The following is a 19,600-nucleotide window of genomic DNA, read 5'->3' as shown; positions in this document are numbered from 1 at the left end:
AACACTTCGCTTTCCGCACTGGCAGCCAGCAGGAGGTGGAGACCCCAGACATTGCAGGCTGACGATGCTGACCATAGATAACATTTATATAGTGCTTGGTAGGTTCTTAGCAGTTTCATATGTATTATCTCATTTAATCCCCCAGACAACCCCGAGAGGAAACTCAGGCGCAGAGAGACTAAGTGCTTTGCAGAAAGTCACACAGCTGATAAATGGAAGTGTTGGGATTTGGCCTGGCTCTAGAAGCCTCTCTTGTAACCACTGAGCCCTGCTGCCCCTTTTTGAGGGTCTCTGAGTTCTCTTCCTTGCTATGATTCTCTCTTTAGTGTGCCTTCTCCTTCCCCCCCACCCCGTCCCCATCCACTTACACGCCACACACTGCTCAGCAGGATCTGAAGCTGCCTTGGGGATGGCAAGGACTTCTTGGGCCTCAGCTAGCCGTCAGCCGTGGAGCAAGGTGAAGGGGCCAGTGAGACCCGGCACCCGAATTCTTCTGCATTGTGACAGCCCCCCAAGATGAGCTTGAGATGTTTGGAGACATTGCCTACAGATCCAGTGGATGGGGAGGGGCACCACCTGACTGGGCTTACTGTCGTCAGTTCCGTGAGGTCTTGTTGGTCACATGAGCCTTCCCAGGGACGTCTGGGGGACAAGGACAAAGCCTGCCCCAACCAGTCTCCGTGTCATCAGTGCCTGGATGGTCACATTCTTCTGTCAGATTCTGGTCCACCAAATGCAAGTGTGTCTGTCTTTACGAAAACTGGAAATACACAAATACTGACATTTGAAGAGAAGCCAAGAAATGAAGAGCTGATTCATCTGCTAGGGAAAGAGACTTTTCAAGGCTCCTTTAAGTAGCAGAGGTGTCCCTCAGAGAAATTATTGTTTTTTCTGCCTACAAACATTGACCTCCAAAGATAAGCAGATACATCAAGGGGTGATTACTCTGTTACCAAAAGACACTTTGTGAGCCTGGAGGAGTGCCCAGTGGGCTCCTTTTGTATATACATTTCTATTCTTTTTTTTCTGCTTACATAATTTATGCTCTTAGTGAAAACTCAAACAGAAAAGAAATATTTCATGAGGACAGGGAAATTCCTCCATTATCCCCCTCCCAACCCTCATAGAGAACCCATAAAAGCTTTGATGCATTTTTTTCTTCAGAAATGTTTTCTGGTCCTGTGCCAGGGCTTTTTCAGGCCCCCATTCCACTTACATACAGCTTCTCAGAAACACATTTGGTTGAGTAAAACCAGAACCAGCCAGGACTCTGCCATTATAATATCACTGTTATTCATGGAGCAAAGAGCAATTGCTGTCTCTAAAGCTCCCTGTCTTTAAGCAGGAAAGCAAAGCGACTCAGGGCTCTGGGAATGGGCTTTTGGAAGGTCTCTACACTACTGCAAAATCTAAAAGGATCAAACAACCCATCTACCACCTGCACCAAGCCCAGGCTGGGCTGAACGTTCGCTTCTGTCAGCTCCGTGGGAGGGTGAGCCTTTCATTTCCGTGCTTATTGTTGACAGATATGGGACACCGAACTGACAGTGGTATGCTGGGTTTGCTGCTGGTGGTGGGGGTGATTTGTGCCCGTCCCTCCCACCCCAGGGTCCCAGGAGAGGGGTGTTCACTTTCACTTAAGCTTTTGCCATTTGACAGAGCAGAGGCACTTTATCCTTGGCTGCCTGAGTCGTCATAAACAGAGTAATCAGGTTTCTGGAAGGGGCCATTGGGGCCTTCTCAGGCTGTAAATAGTTTTCTTGTGCTTGTCCAAGATGCACTTTGCATGCTGACATTTTTACAGCCACCTCGGAGCTTATGTAGTGCTGGTGCTGCCGATGGGCTGCCCTGGCCTGGGAGGCCAGACATCTTTTTCAGGGTTTCTTTCTCACCGGGACCCTGCCCACCAGAAAACTTGTATAAATAAGGAAACTGAGGCACAGAGAAACATACATGTTTGTCGAAGGCCAGAGGTTTAAGTTCTCCTCAGACCACTGGCAGTTCCGGAACTTCTCTCTGTCTGCCTGCTGTGGCCTTCCTGGTCCATGGCCCAGAGCACCCTGGTCTCCTGACTTGCAGAACACGTGAAGAGCAGTAACTGATGTGGCAAAGGATACCTGCCCCTCCTCCGCCCCTCCAGCTCTGTCCTTGCTCTTGCTCCCTGGGTGGGGGTCACCTTGTGCATTTGCAAAGCGAGCAAAGAGCGAGGGGGAAACAGGATACCTGAGTCGCTTTTGTTTTCTGGGGTTTTTTTCCTTTTCTTTTTACAAATCTTAAGTATTTTTTCTTGTTGCAAAAGTAGTACAAACATAGTATAAAAAATCCAAACAGTAACAGAAATATAAAAAAGAGAAAATTCAGCTCTACAGGGAAAGCTGACAATAAATGTCTTATACTGTTCATCTCTAGCTAGTGTACGTGTGCATGTTTAATTAGAAAAAGTATGTATTTTTGCAAACATCAGAAAATGCCGTATAATATTGTGCAACTTGGTTTTTTCAATATGTACTTTAATTGGTGTCTAGACGTCTTTCCATATCTCAACATAAAACCCAATCTTATGCTGTAACACCATCTATTGAATGCCTTTACCTTGATTTATCAAGTTTGCGAATGAGCGATTTTTCAGCAAGACCAGAGTTGTAATCACAAATCAACCACTGTTTAGTTGTCCACAGTTAGTTTCTCCTAGGCATCAGAGTGTAAGATTCTGTGACTCCAAAGTTTACAGGGGTATTGAAGTTACTTGGCAGGTGAACCACCCAAGACCTGTAGGCAGGTCTGGCACCAATAAGAGTAGATGTACTTAAAGTCAAAGCTAGTGTGCTTTATAAAATATATGGAAGTGTCAATAAAGATATCTGTGTCTCCCCTCCACGTTAAACTAACATCCATAGCTATGCAACGCATGCCCATTTGCTATCTGCATAGTATGTTCAAAATCCACACCACAAGGAATAAATATTTGCCCTGTGTCTGTCCTCAGGTGTGTTTAGCACAAAACCAGAGACTGTGTCAGGTGAAATTAGGGTCACACCTGAAGGAGATCAGGCTGGAACACGGAAATTGCTTATTGAATAAGATCCAATCTACACTTTGCCGCCCTAGGAAGGACTTGGAGAGACTGCTCTCATTCAGCAGGCCCTTTGCCCTAAGTCACATTTTTATTGCAACTTTGTGAGTTATTGAACTGAGTCTCTTCTTTGAACTCATCTGTGAAGCCTGTTCCCACCTGCATCAGAGGGCATGGAAAGGTCTCAGAAAGTTCCTACACAGTCTGTTTGCTGCTTTCACATTTCCATCCATTTATAAAAGATTGAGTTGAAAGGCCTGGGACCCAGCCATGTGAACCATTAGAAGCAGCATCTGGTTTTAAGTAAGTGACTCCGGCGTGTGAAAATGGCCAGCCCAGGCCATTGCAATGGGGGCATTCCAGGTCTGAGAAGGCCTGCAGGCTGACTGAAGTGGCCCCCAGGCTGGGAAAGGATGACTGTCCCTTTAGGTTAGTAGTCAGGACTTTGGTTACAACCCCTGACACCTTAGCTCTCTTAGAGATTTGACTTTGGGCTGACAGTTACAGATGCACCTGTCGCATGTGTGCCTTACAGGCAGAGCAGTGGGTGGGACGTCAACACAGCGCATCGAAAAGTCAAGTTGGTGAAGTCTTAAATGATTCTCTCTAAATACATCTACTCTTCTGCCCCAGAGCACCTATACACTTAATACACATCTTTTAAAGTGTAGTTTTTGTAACTTTTAATATATTTCAGATTTACACAAAAGTTGCCATAAAGGTATATCTTTTGCCCAGATTCACTACTCCTTTACATTTTGGTCTGTTTATCATTCTCTGTCTCTCTCTGTCTCTTGTCCTTCTGTTCACCCATCTTAATCTATCTGTCTATTCATCCATCCATCCGTCTAATCATTTATGCATGTTTTTTTTCTGAACCACTGGAGACATTGTACCTCTTCACCCCTAACTACGTCAGCATGAATTTCTTAAGAACACAGACTTTCTCGGTTTGCCTGCGTGGCTCAGCCATTAAGCGTCCGCCTTCAGCTCAGGTCATGGTCCCAGGGTCCTGGGATCGAGCCCCACATTGGGTTCCCAGCTCAGCGGAAAGCCTGCTTCTCCCTCTCCCTCTCCTCCTGTTTGTGTTCCCTCTCTCGTTGTGTCTCTCTCTGTCAGATAAAAAAATAAAATCGTAAAAAAAAAAAAAGAACACGGACTTTCTCTTACATAATCACAGTACAGTTGCATTTTTTTTCTCAGTCGGGGACCATCATAGCATATCCTTTAACTGTTGGGGGAATGAAAGCGACATATATATTTTAAGGAGCCTGCTGGATGCCAGGCATTGCACCAAGGCAATTTACATACTTTATAGCATTTTTGTCTTCTAAAGAGTCCTGTGGAATCAATTTTTGTTTTCCCTGTTTTATAGATAAGCAAACTCAGGCTTGGAGAAATTAAGAAACTTCCCCAGGGTTAGTCACTGGGGAGTAGACGCAGATCCAGGTCTGTCTGATGCTCTCACTGCCCTGGCCCTGGTCCCTGGAGAACTTACGGCCCAGACTTGGTGTGTGTCTGTCCTCAGGGAGGCACCAGACCTGCCTCTTTAGTACATCCCAATATATCATCTCACCTCTTCTAGGCGCTACAGACACAGAGTCATTCAGGGAGTGGCAGGGCTCTTCAGCAAGGTGCTCACTGCTTGGAACTTATCTTCAGTCCCGTAAAGATAAGACCACCCCCAACATAGGCACGTCTGCAGGATGAACATGCTTGTGAACAAATGCATATGCTGAAACCAGCTGATCCCATAGAGAGGGAGGGCAAAACATTACATTCACTGGGACAGCTGGTGGGAAAGACACAGGTTTCCTGCTTATGCCCAACACAGTTGGGGAAGGTTATCATTGTCCTAGATCCTAGGGTTTAGCTGGGTAAGTCTTCTGGGAGGAGTGGAGTTATAGAATTTGGAAGCACACAAACACAGATATTTCACATCGGGAAAGGATTCTCTATGTATAGGTTACCTCCCTCATTCCAGACATTGGGAAACTGAGGCTCAGAGAGGAAAATGAGTTTTTCCCTGCCATGCACCCAGCCAGTGGCCAGGCTGGCACTCGGATCCAAGTCCCCTGTCTCCCACTACATCTGGAAACCCCACGCTTCTTACAGCCCAACCCCTTCATCATCTACTCCTCCCGTCCTCAAGCAGCCACTGCCCTGCATGCCATGTTTGGAAAAGTACTGTATCTGCCAAAGAAAGTACTTATATTAGTGAGTAATTAACTAGTTACCCGTTTTTATTAATCAAAACCACAGACATAACCATTCAGAATTTCGCATCAGCCTAAGATCTAACCAGGGTTACCATATTGCTAGAATAAAGACTCAACTCAGGTTTTTTAAATGTCAAAAATCATGACCCTCCTTTGAAATACTATTACCTTCAAAGACCCTTAAGGACTCATTAGAAAACCCAGGCTGGGAATTAGTGTATAGCATCTTACGGCATGCTCAAAGGCACTCAGGGTCCTCTGTGCCCCCTGGGGACAAATTTTACTCTAGCTGTTCACCTGAAGACCTCCTTCTCCCTTCCTCTCCCTGTTCGGCTCTCCTCCCTCCCTTTTTCTGCCTCATTGTGTGGATCCGCCATAGGGCATAAAGCAAATAATAGCTGCATTTATATAAACGGTCTCAAGAATAGATTAGAATGATTATGCATATAACTGGACACCTGTTATGAATCAAATATGATTTTGAACCTAATTGAGTTTAATGAGAAGGTATTTTAGATTTATGAGAGAAAAGAATATAGACCAAACTATCCTAAATCAAATATTTGCGAAAGAATATAACACAAAAAATGTTTTGTTTTGTTTTTTCCTAACCAGATAGGGTTTCTCACTTGCCCTGAAGCCAGACACAACACAAACAAACCATTAATATGGCGATTCTCAAGATTTTTCAGTCCTCAAGATTTTCATTTCATGGGTCACTTCAGAAAATGAGAAATGGAAGTAAACCGGTTGAAGTGAAGAAGCTGCTGGTGGTTCACTGGAGGTCCTTGGCCTCTACCCTGAGTCAGTCAAGTGCAGACCCATGGGCCCCATTACCAGTTGAGAAGCTCCAAATTAGTATAAGTAACTGGGAGGCTACTAAAAGTCTCATGATGACGTGATATTAAGTGACAACAAGGGAATCGATAAAATCCAACTTTTATTTCTGATTAAAAATCTTAGGGGAAGAAAGTGCTCATGAAATATATTTTTAAAACTTGAGAGTAAACCTTAACTGAGACCCATTCATTTTAGGACCGAACAGTGTCCACAGCATGAATTCCTCTTGCGCTTTGGTGACTGGCAGCTGAGGGGGTGCTTACTCTTCAGGAGGCCTGTTCCACCGCCCAGCAGCTCGGGTACAAGCTTTGTGGGCAGCTTTTTCCAGCCTGGAGGAGACAGTGACAGAGGTGCTGGCCTTCATGCCGGTCACTAGGCAACCAGACAGGCAAGGAGCAGGGAGCAGCCCAAAATGGCCCCGTGGTTTTGTGTGTCTGCCCTGTCGTCCAAGCACGAGTTAGCCCAGGCCGACCACAGCAGTGTCACATGGGGCAGAAGTGGGCTTGCTTGGAGGAGGCCAGGCAGAGCACCCAGCTCGGCCTGCCTGTTGATAAACTCTGAGGACCAGCCACTTTGCCCTGCCTCAGAGCTCAGCAGGGTCTGTGGTCTTTATGTGGCCCGCTCACCCTAAAGGAGAGACAGAGACAGTCATCCTGGAGAAGAGTTCAGTTCTTGTTAGCCAGACTCAGACGCAAAGTCTCAGAGCTTACGAAGAGCTCTGTTTGCACTCCTTGGAGGTGCAGGGATGCGCTGGGAGCTGCCTGGGCCTTAACGCTCAATCCCGTTCCTTTTTGGGAAAGTGCTTGACCTCTGGACATCGTGCGGGGGAGGTCTGCAAGGGGCATTTGGGTTTCTCCAATTCAGGGCTGAGCCATAAAAGGAAATTCTTACTGACTCTTAATTGTCCTCAGCCCAGATGAGACAAATGAGGGCTTTTGTGATAGAATTACCCAAATATTAGCCCTCGCGAGGGACGAGACCCACATCAAATATAATTAGATGTTGAAGTTCACTGTATCATAGAATATGGTGATTATGCAGATGTGGGCTATGCTATTAGACCATGTTTCAGGTTTGGAAAATTGCATCCTTCTCTTCCACACTGGATTGGCTTCTGGGTACTAATTCTTGAACCTCCCAGAGACTCCAGGCTGATTAAGGTTTGCACAGACAAAAGAGATGCACTTCCTCCCAGAGCTTTGATTAGGCCCGAGTCTTGGCTTCCCAACTGTGCTCCTCAGAGGTCCTTTGGAGCTGCTGGCTGGTGGCGGCGGCAGGGGGCTGGACCCCGAGGTTTGTCCAGACCCCGGGGTTTGTCTCCTCTTATTTGTGGAATATGTTGGGCTGGTGGGCAAGCTTGTATTTGAGGAGAGGATTCAAGGCTAACACAGTTGTGAAAGCCACTGCCCTAAACCACAGGTTGTTGTGGATGTCTATATGTAAGGTTCCCACAAATCCTTGCTGTGCTTTTTTTTTCTGTAGTCACACAATATGAGGTATATGAGAAAAATGTTAAAAACCTCTTTCCTGGGCGCCTGGGTGGCTCAGATGGTTAAGCGTCTGCCTTCGGCTCAGGTCATGATCCCAGGGTCCTGGGATCGAGTCCCGCATCGGGCTCCCTGCTCAGCGGGGAGCCTGCTTCTCCCTCTGCTTCTCTCTCTCTCTCTGTCTCTCATGAATAAATAAATAAAATCTTTAAACAAAAAAAAACCTCTTTCCTCCTACTTCTTTCCAGTTCTGCTCTTTGAAGATAACTAGTGTTGACAAGTTGATAGGTATCCTCCCCTGCCTGCCTTTCTCTGTCTGTGCTAATATCTTGAAAAATTTTTCATTATGAAAAATTTCAAACGTACAGAACAGTACAGACTAGTATGATCTAACCCCGAGTTCCAACAATGATCAAAACTTTACAACACTTGCTTGATGTGTCTCTTTCTCATGTGCTGATTTTTTGTTTTGTTTAACAAAAAAGGCATTGTCCTACACATGTTTTCTGGCAACTTGTTTTTTTTTTTTTTTTTTTTTTTTTTTGCTTAACTATCTTAAAATTATTCCTTATCGGTTCATTTACCTCTGCCTTTTAATGGGTCTGTCGTCTTACATTGTATGCTTGAACCATCATTTACTCAAACATTCCCCTATTCTTGGACACACAGCCTGTTTCCAGAATTTTTTGCCACCTTATAAATAACTGCAGTGTCCTTGAACATAGGTGTCTATATATTGGTTCATTTATTTCTGTAGGATAGATTTCCAGAAGTGGGATGGCAAGATCATGGGCTATCTGTACTTTAAGTTTTATTAAATATTGCGCTTAATGTCAAGAGATCATAGTTGTACAGCCTTCCACCACATCTCTGACAGTCTGGATGTGATTGCTCAGTAAAATGTTGCAAATCTTTTCTGTAATGGGGTGGCATAAAATTGATATACATGTCTGGGAATGGATTCTTTTCCTGCACTAATTTCATAAGTTATCCTTTTGCAATCATTATTGGGGTGAAGATGGTCATTAGGAACATCTGGGGACAGAAGGCCAGAGGGAAGTGTATTTTGAAGACTAGCCACAGCCCTCTGTTCCCATTAGTTTGCACAGCGGAAAACGGGGGCTGGCCGCGTGGTGCACATCTGCAATCTCCCTGAAGGAAGCTGCACGGAGAATGACGTCATTAACCTGGGGCTGCCCTTTGGAAAGGTCACTAATTACATCCTCATGAAGTCCACTAATCAGGTAGGTCTGGGCACTTCCACACATACCAGATAGACCACACATTGGTGGAGGGAACTATATAATTTTTTTTAAAGAAGCTATTCTTGGGGGGTGCCTGGGTGGCTCAGTCAGTTAAGCGTCTGCCCTCGGCTCAGGTCATGATCTCAGGACCCTGGGATCGAGTCCCACAGTGGGCTCCTTGCTCAGCGGGGAGTCTGCTTCTCCCTCTGCCCGCCGCTCCCCCTGCTTGTGCGCTCTCTCCCTCTGACAAATAAATAAATGGAATCTTTTTTTTTTTAAAGAAGGTATCCTTGGGGCTCCTACGTGGCTCAGTTGGTTAAATGGCTGCCTTCAGCTCAGGTCATGATCCCAGGGTCCCAGAGTCAAGCCCCATATTGGGCTCCCTGCTCAGTGGGGAGCCTGCTTCTCTCTCTGCCCCTCCCTCCTGCTCTGCTCTCTCTCGCTCTCAAATAAATAAATAAAATCTTAAAAAAAAAGTTTTCTTAAAATAAAGAGGTAATACACAGCTGGGCCTCTTGTTGGTACAGCACAGAGGTTTTTGTTTGGTGGTGGTGTTTTGTTTACCCTGTCTCAGCTTACCCTCCTTGTAATGGGTACAGGCCTCTGTGAGTTGCCTGGAGGGAAGGAGATACTTTGGAATGAGGGACTCATTAACATAGATAAACTAACTGGCCCCCAAGATAGAAGCCCATGGACTTGAGTCTTTTCACTGTGTTACGAACCCCCTGAGCTAATGCGACTGTTTTACCGTCTAAGCATCTCGTATCTGAGAGCTTGGATTTGGAGCGAGCCAACAACTGACTGAACAGATGGTTTCACAGATCTTTGGTGTTAGCATCTGAGGCCCTTGGGTCTTGTAGCAGGAGAGTGGGTGGGAATTGATGGGTGCCTGGTAAGTCTAAAGGACAAAGAACCCTTAACCCGTGTGGGTTGAGTGAGAACTTGAGGGTTAATATATATGGCTGTCTTTGCTTCTAAAGTCAAAGGAGGAGTCTATACAGAGAAATGGTCAGGAATAAGAATATTTTATCTTTTACTGTTAATAAATATTTTTACTTTGTGAACCAAAGGAGCAGACATAGATATTCTTTTCTTTTTTAAGATTTTATTTATTTACTTATTTATTTATTTATTTAGAAAGTGTGTGAGCAAGGGGAGGGGCACAGAGGGAGGGAGAGGGAAAGAATCTCAAGTGGACTTCACACTGCGCACAAAGCCTGATGCAGGGCTCAGTCCCACCACCTTGAGATCATGACCTGAGCCAAAACCAAGAGTAGGGCACAACTGGCTGAGCCATCCAGGCTCCCCGGGAAGTTCTTTTCTTTTTTTTTTAAACATTTTATTGACTTATTTATTTGAGAGAGAGAGCACATGTGAGCACAGAGGGAGAGGCAGATGCCCCGCTGAGCAGAGAGCGGGATGTGGGATCTCAGGACACTGAGATCATGACCTGAGCTGAAGGCAGATGCTTAACCATCTGAGCCACTCAGGCGCCCCGGGAAGTTCTTTTCTTAATGCATGAACTTGAGAGACTCTGAGCCACATCAGATCATCGGTGGTCTTCCTCCAACAACGTGGGCTTAGACTATTCCCTTAGTCCCTTTGTTCTGACTGCTCAGAATTCTATTTTGGGTAAGTGTACAAAATTCAGCTTGTAACATTAATGCAGTGAGATTCCCTGAATTAGTATTATTCCCATTTGACAGTTGAGAGCTGGAGGTGCTAAAATGTTTGCATCAAGCAAGAGGCACTTGGAAAGCTGGGTGGCAGGATCTGAAATAAAACCCTAAAGAATCTTGACTTCTTCATCTCTCACATATCTGCCATAGACTGTGACAGCAGGGAAAAGCATCTCTGAAATTCAGAAACAGATTTGAGGGAAGGACGGAAGACGAGCTTGGTTAGCCCACTCGGTTCAAGGAACTGGGAGTGTAGGGGCTCGCACTGAGGGCTCCCTTGTCACAGACCACTTTCCCTTTTCAACATCGAAGGACTGTGCGCTGTCCATATAGTACAAACCAAACAAATCTAAGCAATGGTAACAGGATGAATCCGCCACAGCAGCTACTGGGGTAAACTAGCAGGTCGGTGAAAATCGTCTATTTAGACACTCTCTGGAGACACTGATTGAATGCAAAAGCCCATTTTCTTGTGTTTTATCAGAACAGTTAAATAAAGAGGGAAAATGCTGTAGAGCTATAACTGAGGGTTTTCTTCTCTCTGTAACTCAAAAAGCCATGCCTTCTTTCAAGCCTTGGGAGCCCCTGGGTTGTTTAGTATTTTTCTTTCTTTGCAAAAAAAGTGAGAGCTCAAAGACCCATGGCTGGGTCTCTGTCTCCTGCCCTCATTGTAACAAAATAGCACATTTTGCAAGGATCAGCCCAAGGTCACTTATACAATAGACTTGCTCTCCCCACTACAGAGTCTCAGGGAACTGTGGGTTAATGGATCCTCCCATCCCAGGAGGGCTCCTGGGGCATGATGCAGCCCAGGATGGATATACATAATTTACGAATTATTGGTAATCAGGGGAATCAGGAGAGGGGCCATCTCATAATGAGCTCTTTGGGTGAAGTTAATAAATAGGTCTCTTTGAACAGATGGGATCAAAGACAGCTTCTTGTACTGATCTTTTTTCTTTCTATTGAAGTATAAAATACACACTCTAAAGTGTACTAGTCTTAAGTATACAACTCCATTAATTTTCTACATGTGTACACCCATGTAATTACCATGAAGGTCAGGATAGAGAACATTTCCAGAGAACCTCAGAAGGTTTTCTCATGCCCCACCCAGTCAGAACCCCACCCCCACCCTAGAGGGAAGCTCAGCTCTAACTTCTATCAGCATTGATTCATTTTGCCTATCTTGAACTTCATAGACATGGAATTACACATAGTATTGAATTTTGTTTAAGACCATTCAAGTCAGGGGCGCCTGGGTGGCTCAGCGGGTTAAGCGTCTGACTCTTGATTTCAGCTCAGGTCATGATCTGACCCTCGTCAGGCTCTGTGCTGGGTGTGGAGCCTGCTCAAGATTCTCTCTCTCCCCCTCTCCCTCGGCCCCTTCCCCCCCAACAACAACAAAAGACCATTCAAGTCAACTTCAGCCTATGTCCTTCCATTTTTCCCTAGGCCTTTTTAGAGATGGCTTACACAGAAGCTGCCCAGGCCATGGTCCAGTATTACCAAGAAAAATCTGCTGTGATCAATGGTGAGAAGTTGCTCATTCGGATGTCCAAGAGATACAAGGAATTACAGCTGAAGGTAAAGCATTCTCTCATTGTTTAGTCATTCAGCAGCATCAGCTGAGTGTCTCCTTGTGGGGCACTGGCCTAGGTGCTGGCAGGAAGGAGAGGACAGGAAAACATCCAAAGATTACCTACTGCCTTTGGGAGTATCACATGGGAAGGTCAACCTTTACAACATGCAAGAAAAATGATTATTGAGGTAAGTACAAAATGCAAAAGGATGCTGGAGACAGGATGACTAGCTACATGGGATCCAAGGAGGATTTTACAAGGGAAGTCTTTGGAAGGATGAAGGAAGAAGGGAAAGGTGATTGCATTTCAGAGGTGGGAGCTCCAAGCATAAACCTCTACGTATAACCTCCTTCTCTACCCATAGAGATCTTCAGTAACTTTTTCTTCCTGTCTCATCACCACTCCACCTTGATCTCTTATTCTCTCCTCTGTCCTCTATGATTATGTCTTAAGCCCCATAGAAATCCTTCTAGGCAGCACATGACTGAATTGGCCGTTGTCAGAATGACTGTCAGGGATGAATTCAGATAATTCCAAATAGGGCTTTTGTTTCTGTTTTAGCTTGTTCTGCATTTCTCTCTTTTTTCTTTTCTTTCCTTTCTTCCTTACTTTATTCAGAAAAATGACTAATTATGTACTGTATAGTTTAAAAAGTAATAATGGGGGTACCGGGGTGGCTCAGTCGGTTAGGCCTCCGACTCTTGATTTCGGTTCAGGTAATGATCTCAAGCCCCTCGTTGGGCTCTGTGCTCAGTGTGGAGTCTGCTTGTCCCTCCCCCTCTGCTTCCCCCACTCCTCAAATAAATCAATAAATACTTAAAAAAAATTTTCTTTAAGTAGTAATGGTTGAAATCCCATAAATCCCATAAAACCACCACCGAAGTCAAGAAATACAACACCAGCGGCACCCAGAAGTCCCTTTGAGTCCCTTGTCAAGCTGCACCCCGCCCTTTCCACTCTCCTGACTGTGAGGATGATCTTTTCTTTGCTTTTCCTTATAGTTCTACAACCCATTTCTGCCTCCCTTAACATTATCATTTAGTTTTGCCTAATTTTGACCTTTACATGAATGGAATTCCACTCTTTGTGTTCTTTCATTCAACATCTGCCATCCATGCTGGGTGTGTCTATTTATTTTCACTGTTACATAAATTTCCGTTGTATGGCTATGAATTTATTTATACGTTCTGCTGTTGATGGACATTTGGGCTGTTTCCAGTTTTAGGGTATTAGGGACAAGTTACTATAAACATTCTTGAACATGCTATCCTGGTACATACGTACACAAGCGAATAACTAGGGGCACACACATAATTAGGAGTGGAGTTGCTACATCTCAAGGCATGCTTGCCCTGAACTTTACTAGCAAGCCCTTTTCAAAATTAGTTGTCCCAGATTTACATTCCTACTCGTGTAAGAGTTTGCAGTGGTATGCATTGTTACTAACATTTTGTTATATGACTTTTTAATTTTTGTCTATCTGGGAGAGTATATTGGTTTATCATGGTTTTCTTTTTCTTTTCTTTTTTTTTTTTAAGATTTATTTATTTATTTTAGAAAGAGCACACACATGAGTGGGGGGAGGAGGAGAAGGAGGAGAGAAGCGGATTCCCCGCTGAGCAGAGAGCCTGACACGAGGCTCCATCTCAAGACCCTGAGATCATGACCTGAGCAGAAACCAAGAGCCGGACACTTAACCAACTGAGCCACCCAGGCACCCCATCATGGTTTTATTTTTTTATTTTCCTGATTATTAATTGAGGTGATCCCTTTTTCCTATGTTCATTGGCCATTCCATTTGGATCTTTTGTAGTGGAACGTTTCTTTTAAGGTCATTTGCCCATGCTTTTCTTTAGATTGTGTCTTCTTCATGGTTTGCAAGAAGTTCAATTAACTGGAGCCCTTAGTCCATTTGGATTTATTGTAATTAAATTGCTATATTTGTATTCAAATCTACTTCTTATTTTGTGCTGTCTACTGTCCCATCGTAATAGGGCCCTACCAGTTTGCTTCAGCTTATCCCACATTTACTGAGGGTCCATTTTGTTCAAGACCCACAACCTTGAATTTGCCTTCAAGATTGAAGGCAGGAGACAAAGGCTCAGCGGTTGTTGCTAGCTAGGAGTAGCATTCTGACAAGTCTACATGTGTAGATGGTAATGTTGCCAAAGCCTTGATTCTGCTTTCCTTGCAATATTGCTTCTGAAGTTCTTTTGCCAACAATTCTAGCAGAACCTGGCATTTTTATTTTCCCCTGGGGAATGAAAGCATGTTGCTTTTCTCAGACAAATGAAAGATCCCATCTCATTCTGTATGCAGCCAAAGTTTCTATTCTCCTGGATTCTCCCCTGGAGGCTAGAATTGAATTTCTGCACTAAATTCCCAGTGGATCTTCGGTCTCTAAATGAGATGTTGTTGTAAGATTGGAATTAGGATTAGCAGGAGTACTCAGCTTTTTAAGGTACTAAGGCACCGTAGTACCTTCCTGTGGGAAATTGTTTGGGGTGGTACAAACACCATGGGTTAAAGAGTCAGATGGTCACGGTCTGTATTCAGCACGTGTTTGCTGAGTGCCCACTGCGGGCAGGAACTGGGTCGGGCACCGTGGGTAAAGACATAGCAAGCTGGCCGAGGAGCTCACAGTCCGGTGTGAGGAAGAACGGGAAAACGGAACCACCGGCAAACCATGTGACCTAGTCCAGATGGGAGGGTGCTGGTGCTACCTTGGTTTTACCTCGTCCTGCTTTGATGAGCTTGGACAAGGTGCTTCAACTGTGTGAACCTCAGTTTACCAGATCAGGAAAGGACTCTACTTTGAGCTTTTTGGTTTTAAGCACTTTTTTCCCTCATGTATTATCTCTTTGAGCCCTGCCCTCACCTTCCCCTGTGAGGTGTGTAGGGTGGATAATAACAATAACAGTACAACAATAATAACAAGAATAGGTACTTTTTTTAAAAAGATTTTATTTATTTATTTATTTGAGAGAGCAAGAGAGAGAGAGAGCACATGAGAGGGGGGAGGGTCAGAGGGAGAAGCAGACTCCCTGCTGAGCAGGGAGCCTGAGGTGGGACTCGATCCCAGGATTCCAGGATCATGACCTGAGCCGAAGGCAGTCGCTTAACCAACTGAGCCACCCAGGTGCCCAAGAATAGGTACTTTTAATTGAGTCCTGGTACTCTGGGTCAGGTCATGCCCCAGACACTTCACGTACATTATCTACTCTAATCCTGAGGTCAGTCCTGTCAGACGGGTATTCGTTATCTCAGTTTTACAGATAAGGAAACGGAGGCCCAAAGAAGTTCAGTGACTTGGGCAAGATCATTGGTACTGGAAGAGCCATGATCAAAACCTAGGACTGTTTTGGCTTTGCATATGTCTGCATCTCTATATTGTGTTGGTAGGATTGCCACTGTCCACATGAGAAATCAGGTAATCTGCTTATAGTCACCCAGCCCGTAAGCAGCAGATAGTATTCTAACAGAGCTTCTCGAACTTTAATGTGCGTACAAATCACTTGCAGGTCCTGTTAAAATTTCTGGTTCGGTAGAACTGGGGCAGGGCTGTGATTCTGCCTTTCCACCACGCTCCCAGGCGGTGTTGCCGGTTCTCACAGCACAGTGTAAGCAGCAAGGGTCTAGAACACATTGTTTTCTGCCCTTTACAAAGGATTTTCTGCTCCCAGGCTGTCACAATGCCTCTTCTCCTGTGAAAGCATCTCAAAACCCACTTCAACTGCATGGGAATGCATGCATCATGGTCCCTATGTTGACATGAATCAGCTAGGACTTTCTCTGCAAGTGATAGAAAATGATCTCATTTAAGCTTATGGACTAAAGTAAAAAAAAAAAAAAAAAATTACTGAATTTATTGGCTCGTGTAAATGAAAAGTCCAGGAGTAGCCCTGGCTGCGGATGCAGCTGGCTTTGGGGCCTCAGTGGTATCATTAGGGCTTGGCTCCTCTCCACTCTGCCTTCTGCTCATTTTGTTTTGGGGGGGTCTCCCTGGGATGGCCCCAGGCAGCCCCACCTCCCTCCTCTAGGTGGCGTGATGGCTTCATTGACTGCAGCAGGTCGGGCTTCTCAGTCTCCCGGTCCCTTCAACAAGAGAGCTGGAGTGTTTCCGAGAAGCTTCCTCAGATGTCCTGAGCGGAACTGTGATCGGGCTCGTTTGGGACACCTGTCCTTCCCTGAACCAATCTCCGTGGCCAGAGAAGGCCATACTGTGGTTGGCCAGGCCTGTGTTACCTCAGGGCAGGGGTGGAGGAGGGGCAGTGCTACTGGGGAAGTAGACGGCAAAACACCACAGCCGTCTGTGTCTCTGGGCCAAAGGGGCCACCACCTGGGGTCCCACCAGAGCTTGCAGAGGTAGGGGGAAATTTTGATGGGTCTTCCTCTAACTTCACGTTTGGCTCACCAGGCAAAGTGGAGGGAGAGGAAGGAGAGATTTAAGGTACCTCTCCTCTCCTATCCTGAATATTGCCTCATGCTGGCAGTCATGTCTCCCTATACCCTCTTTGTGGCAGAGGCTCTATTCCTCGGGGCACTTGGGGTAGAACCTTTCACATAACAGGTGTCCCACAAATACATGGAATAAATGAGAAAGAGCAAATCTGAAGGATCAATAAAAAGTTAAGTTTTTTCTTGCAGCAGACCTGGACGAGAAGAATGAGCTATGTTCTGGGTTGTTCTAGAGAGACTTCTCCAGAGCCATAGCGTCTTACATGCGGAAGGGAGCTTGGACTAGTTTAAACCAGTGTCTCCCAGTTATTGCATCAGAGAATCGTCAGGGGAGTTTTCAGGTTCTCTTGACCAGAGATTTTCCTTCAGTGGATTTGGGGTGGGGTTGAGGGTCCCAGGCAGTTTGGGGGCAGAGGGCCTGGTTTCAGAGTCACTGGTCTTGCCAGCCTCCCAGCCACAGAGAGGGTCTCTGGCCCTAGGAAGCATTCTTGGGTATATTCCATGGTGCTCTCAGGAAGATTCAATCAGCAAATGGTGACTGGGGTTCTTCTGCAGATAAGACGTGGTGCTGAGAGCTACAGGGAATAGGAGGCTTGGTCCTCACTTGGGGAGAGTTTGCTGTGTAACTGAAGAGACAGGCTATTCCTGTGGAAATTATGTAAGACTTGAACATGAGTGCATCAGTACGGAGCTCCTAGAAGTCCAGGGGCAAAAGGCAGTGTGACTTGCTTGTGTAAAGAAGGGAACCATTACCAAGTAGGGCTTGAAGGCTGCGGTGAATCAGCTAAACACAGAGGGTATCCGGGTGGAAGGAGTCAGGTGAGAAGTGACGGAGACCCTGGAAAGCACAGTAATGTCGAGAAGGATCGGGGCTGCTCTGACAGGGCCTGGCTGTTACAGGTTCAGGGCTCATACTGAAGGTTTCAGCATCTTCCCGGGACTTTTGAGGCATGGAAAACAGCCACAGAGGGGTCAGAGGAAACCCTCCAGCAACTCCTTTTATGTAGGCCCAGGGCCTGTGGCTTTTATCAGCATAGCCCGCCATGCCCCGAGGCTACTGGTGGATGCCAGATAAGCCTCATTATCTCACCTTTACAGGTGGAGAAAGTGAGTTTCCCACAGACAGCAAGCCTTGACCCCAGATCACCCAGCCAGCTAGAGGCAGAGCTGGGCTGTTCTTCCTGGGTTGAGATCCTCAAGTCCAGGTCCATCCCTCTAGTATGCCAGTGCTTCCCTGGGACAGTGTGGGACTTGGACTCTCACCCTTGTCTGAAACGCAGCAAGATGTGTTGACCATGAGCACCGTGAATGGTTCCCCTGTGGGGTTATTGAGCTACGTCAGTGTCCTCATAGGATGGATGAAAAGATCCTATGTCTGGGATTGCTTCAAAGTATTCTGTGGGGTGGGGAAAGAGGGTAGGGGTATAGATAAACTAGATTGGTCAGAACTGTTGACAATGGAAATGGAGCATGAAGGTTCAATATACCATTCTCTGTGCTTTTGCGTATGTTCGAGATGTTCTATGATAAAGAGGTACCCAAAATGTCAGGGCCACTCCATTCAGCATTATGCTCACCCTCCTCATGCCCTGAATTAAACTTTTTCTTCCTCTAAGAAGGTACTTTTTCCCTTTGGGTGGACCAGGCCATGGACCCGAGTCCTCATTGTTTCTCTTTGGTGTTTGCATGGCCATCTCTGGTCTGATGATGACCTTTCTGACTTTGCCTAGAAACCTGGAAAAACTGTGGCTGCCATCATCCAGGACATGCATTCCCAGAGGGAGAGGGACATGTTCCGGGAAGTGGACAGGTGAGGCCCTAGCCCTGGACGTCAGGGCAGATTCTGGGCAGCTGGGACACTCTCCTATGTCTCATTCGTAGAGGTAGTGTGCCCTGCCCTTGTCCCTGCCCTGTCCATCAGCCTTTCTGGGCCCTACTTTTCCATGTGCCTGGTGGAAGGCATCAGTCTAGTCCAGAGTGCTGCTCCAGGGTAAGCCTCAGGAAAATGCAAGGTGATAGGCTTCCTCTCATCAGCTTTTCCTTTGTTGGAAAGGAATATATAGAGGAGGGGTTCTGTTGATATTTGGCCCTTTGGGGCAAGTCTACGCTCTGCTAAAACCACCTGAAAGTAAGTGCGTGCGTGCGTGTGTGTGTGTGTGTGTGAGTGTGTGTGTGTGTTCTATTTAGAGCCACCTGTTGATTTTTCATGGGCTGAATGTAGATGTGGGAACAGGAATGTAGATAAACCCCCCCAAAAAGTAGGGACTTGATCAGTCACTTACTCTGAACATAGAATGCATTCAGTTTTAGAACTTATTTCTTCCGACTGAAATTCTGACTAAGTAGGGGCTACAAGTTTCCCACTGTTGCTGCCCCACAGAGACAGTCCCTGTGGAGAGCCAAGGTCGAGCACAGTCTGTGGTTCTTACCCCCTGCCACCATGGCTGGCTCTCTAACGTCATTTCGGAGGGCTGAGTCCAGGCTGAGTCCCCACGGATGGTCAAGGCAGCCTGGTCCCAGTGAGCCACATCTGGGTGTCCCCTGGTCAGTCAGGGCTGGATGGGTTTCCTGTATTTGGGAACCAAATGAAAATCGCCCATTCTTTTCAGAATAATAGGTGTGTGTGTGTGTGTGTGTGTGTGATTAAGTAGATCTGCCTAATAACCAAGCAACCTTCAGAAAGAGAGAGAGTGAGAGTGTGTGTTTATGTGTTTGTGTATCTTTTTATATAGCCGCTTGGGTTTGGGATTTCCATTTATTTGGGAATTTTTTTTTTAAATGGTTGCTTGAGTTTTTTAAAAAGATACATATAAAGCCATACCATGCTGCTTGCAGCTCTGTGGTGGAGTGTCAGGAGAACTGGGGGGTCTTGCTCTGAACCTTAAGCAGATTGAGGTCCTTTTCTGGGATTCAGTTTCTTCATCTGAAGCACAAGCATGTCGGAGCGCTAAGGTTGCAAACCTCCGGCCCTAAAATGCCTTCCCAGTTCCTTCTTTGGTTTGGGGTCTCTGAGCCTG

At 45.8% G+C, this 19,600-nt stretch overlaps 1 protein-coding gene across 4 annotated transcripts in view; it reads left to right on the top strand.

Annotated features, from left to right (window-relative positions):
• The window catches only part of RBM20 (RNA binding motif protein 20), a 184,612-nt gene that overhangs the window by 139,296 nt on the left and 25,716 nt on the right, over positions 1-19,600 (top strand). For 3 of the 4 annotated variants that reach the window (XM_073904209.1, XM_025881115.2, XM_073904207.1), the window contains exons 6-8: positions 8,720-8,863; positions 11,998-12,129; positions 18,314-18,393. In XM_073904209.1, coding sequence (XP_073760310.1) covers positions 8,720-8,863; positions 11,998-12,129; positions 18,314-18,393 — 356 coding nt within the window. The remainder of the gene's footprint in view (positions 1-8,719; positions 8,864-11,997; positions 12,130-18,313; positions 18,394-19,600) is intronic. The other variant, XM_073904208.1, reaches the window with a different exon arrangement.

This window comes from Callorhinus ursinus, unplaced genomic scaffold, assembly GCF_003265705.2.
Source record: "Callorhinus ursinus isolate GAN/ISIS: 27379988/994484 unplaced genomic scaffold, GSC_fseal_2.0 scaffold20, whole genome shotgun sequence".
Taxonomy (NCBI): Eukaryota; Metazoa; Chordata; class Mammalia; order Carnivora; family Otariidae; genus Callorhinus; species Callorhinus ursinus.
The sequence above is the reverse complement of the archived record's forward strand: the minus strand, read 5'-3'. Positions and strand labels throughout refer to the sequence as shown.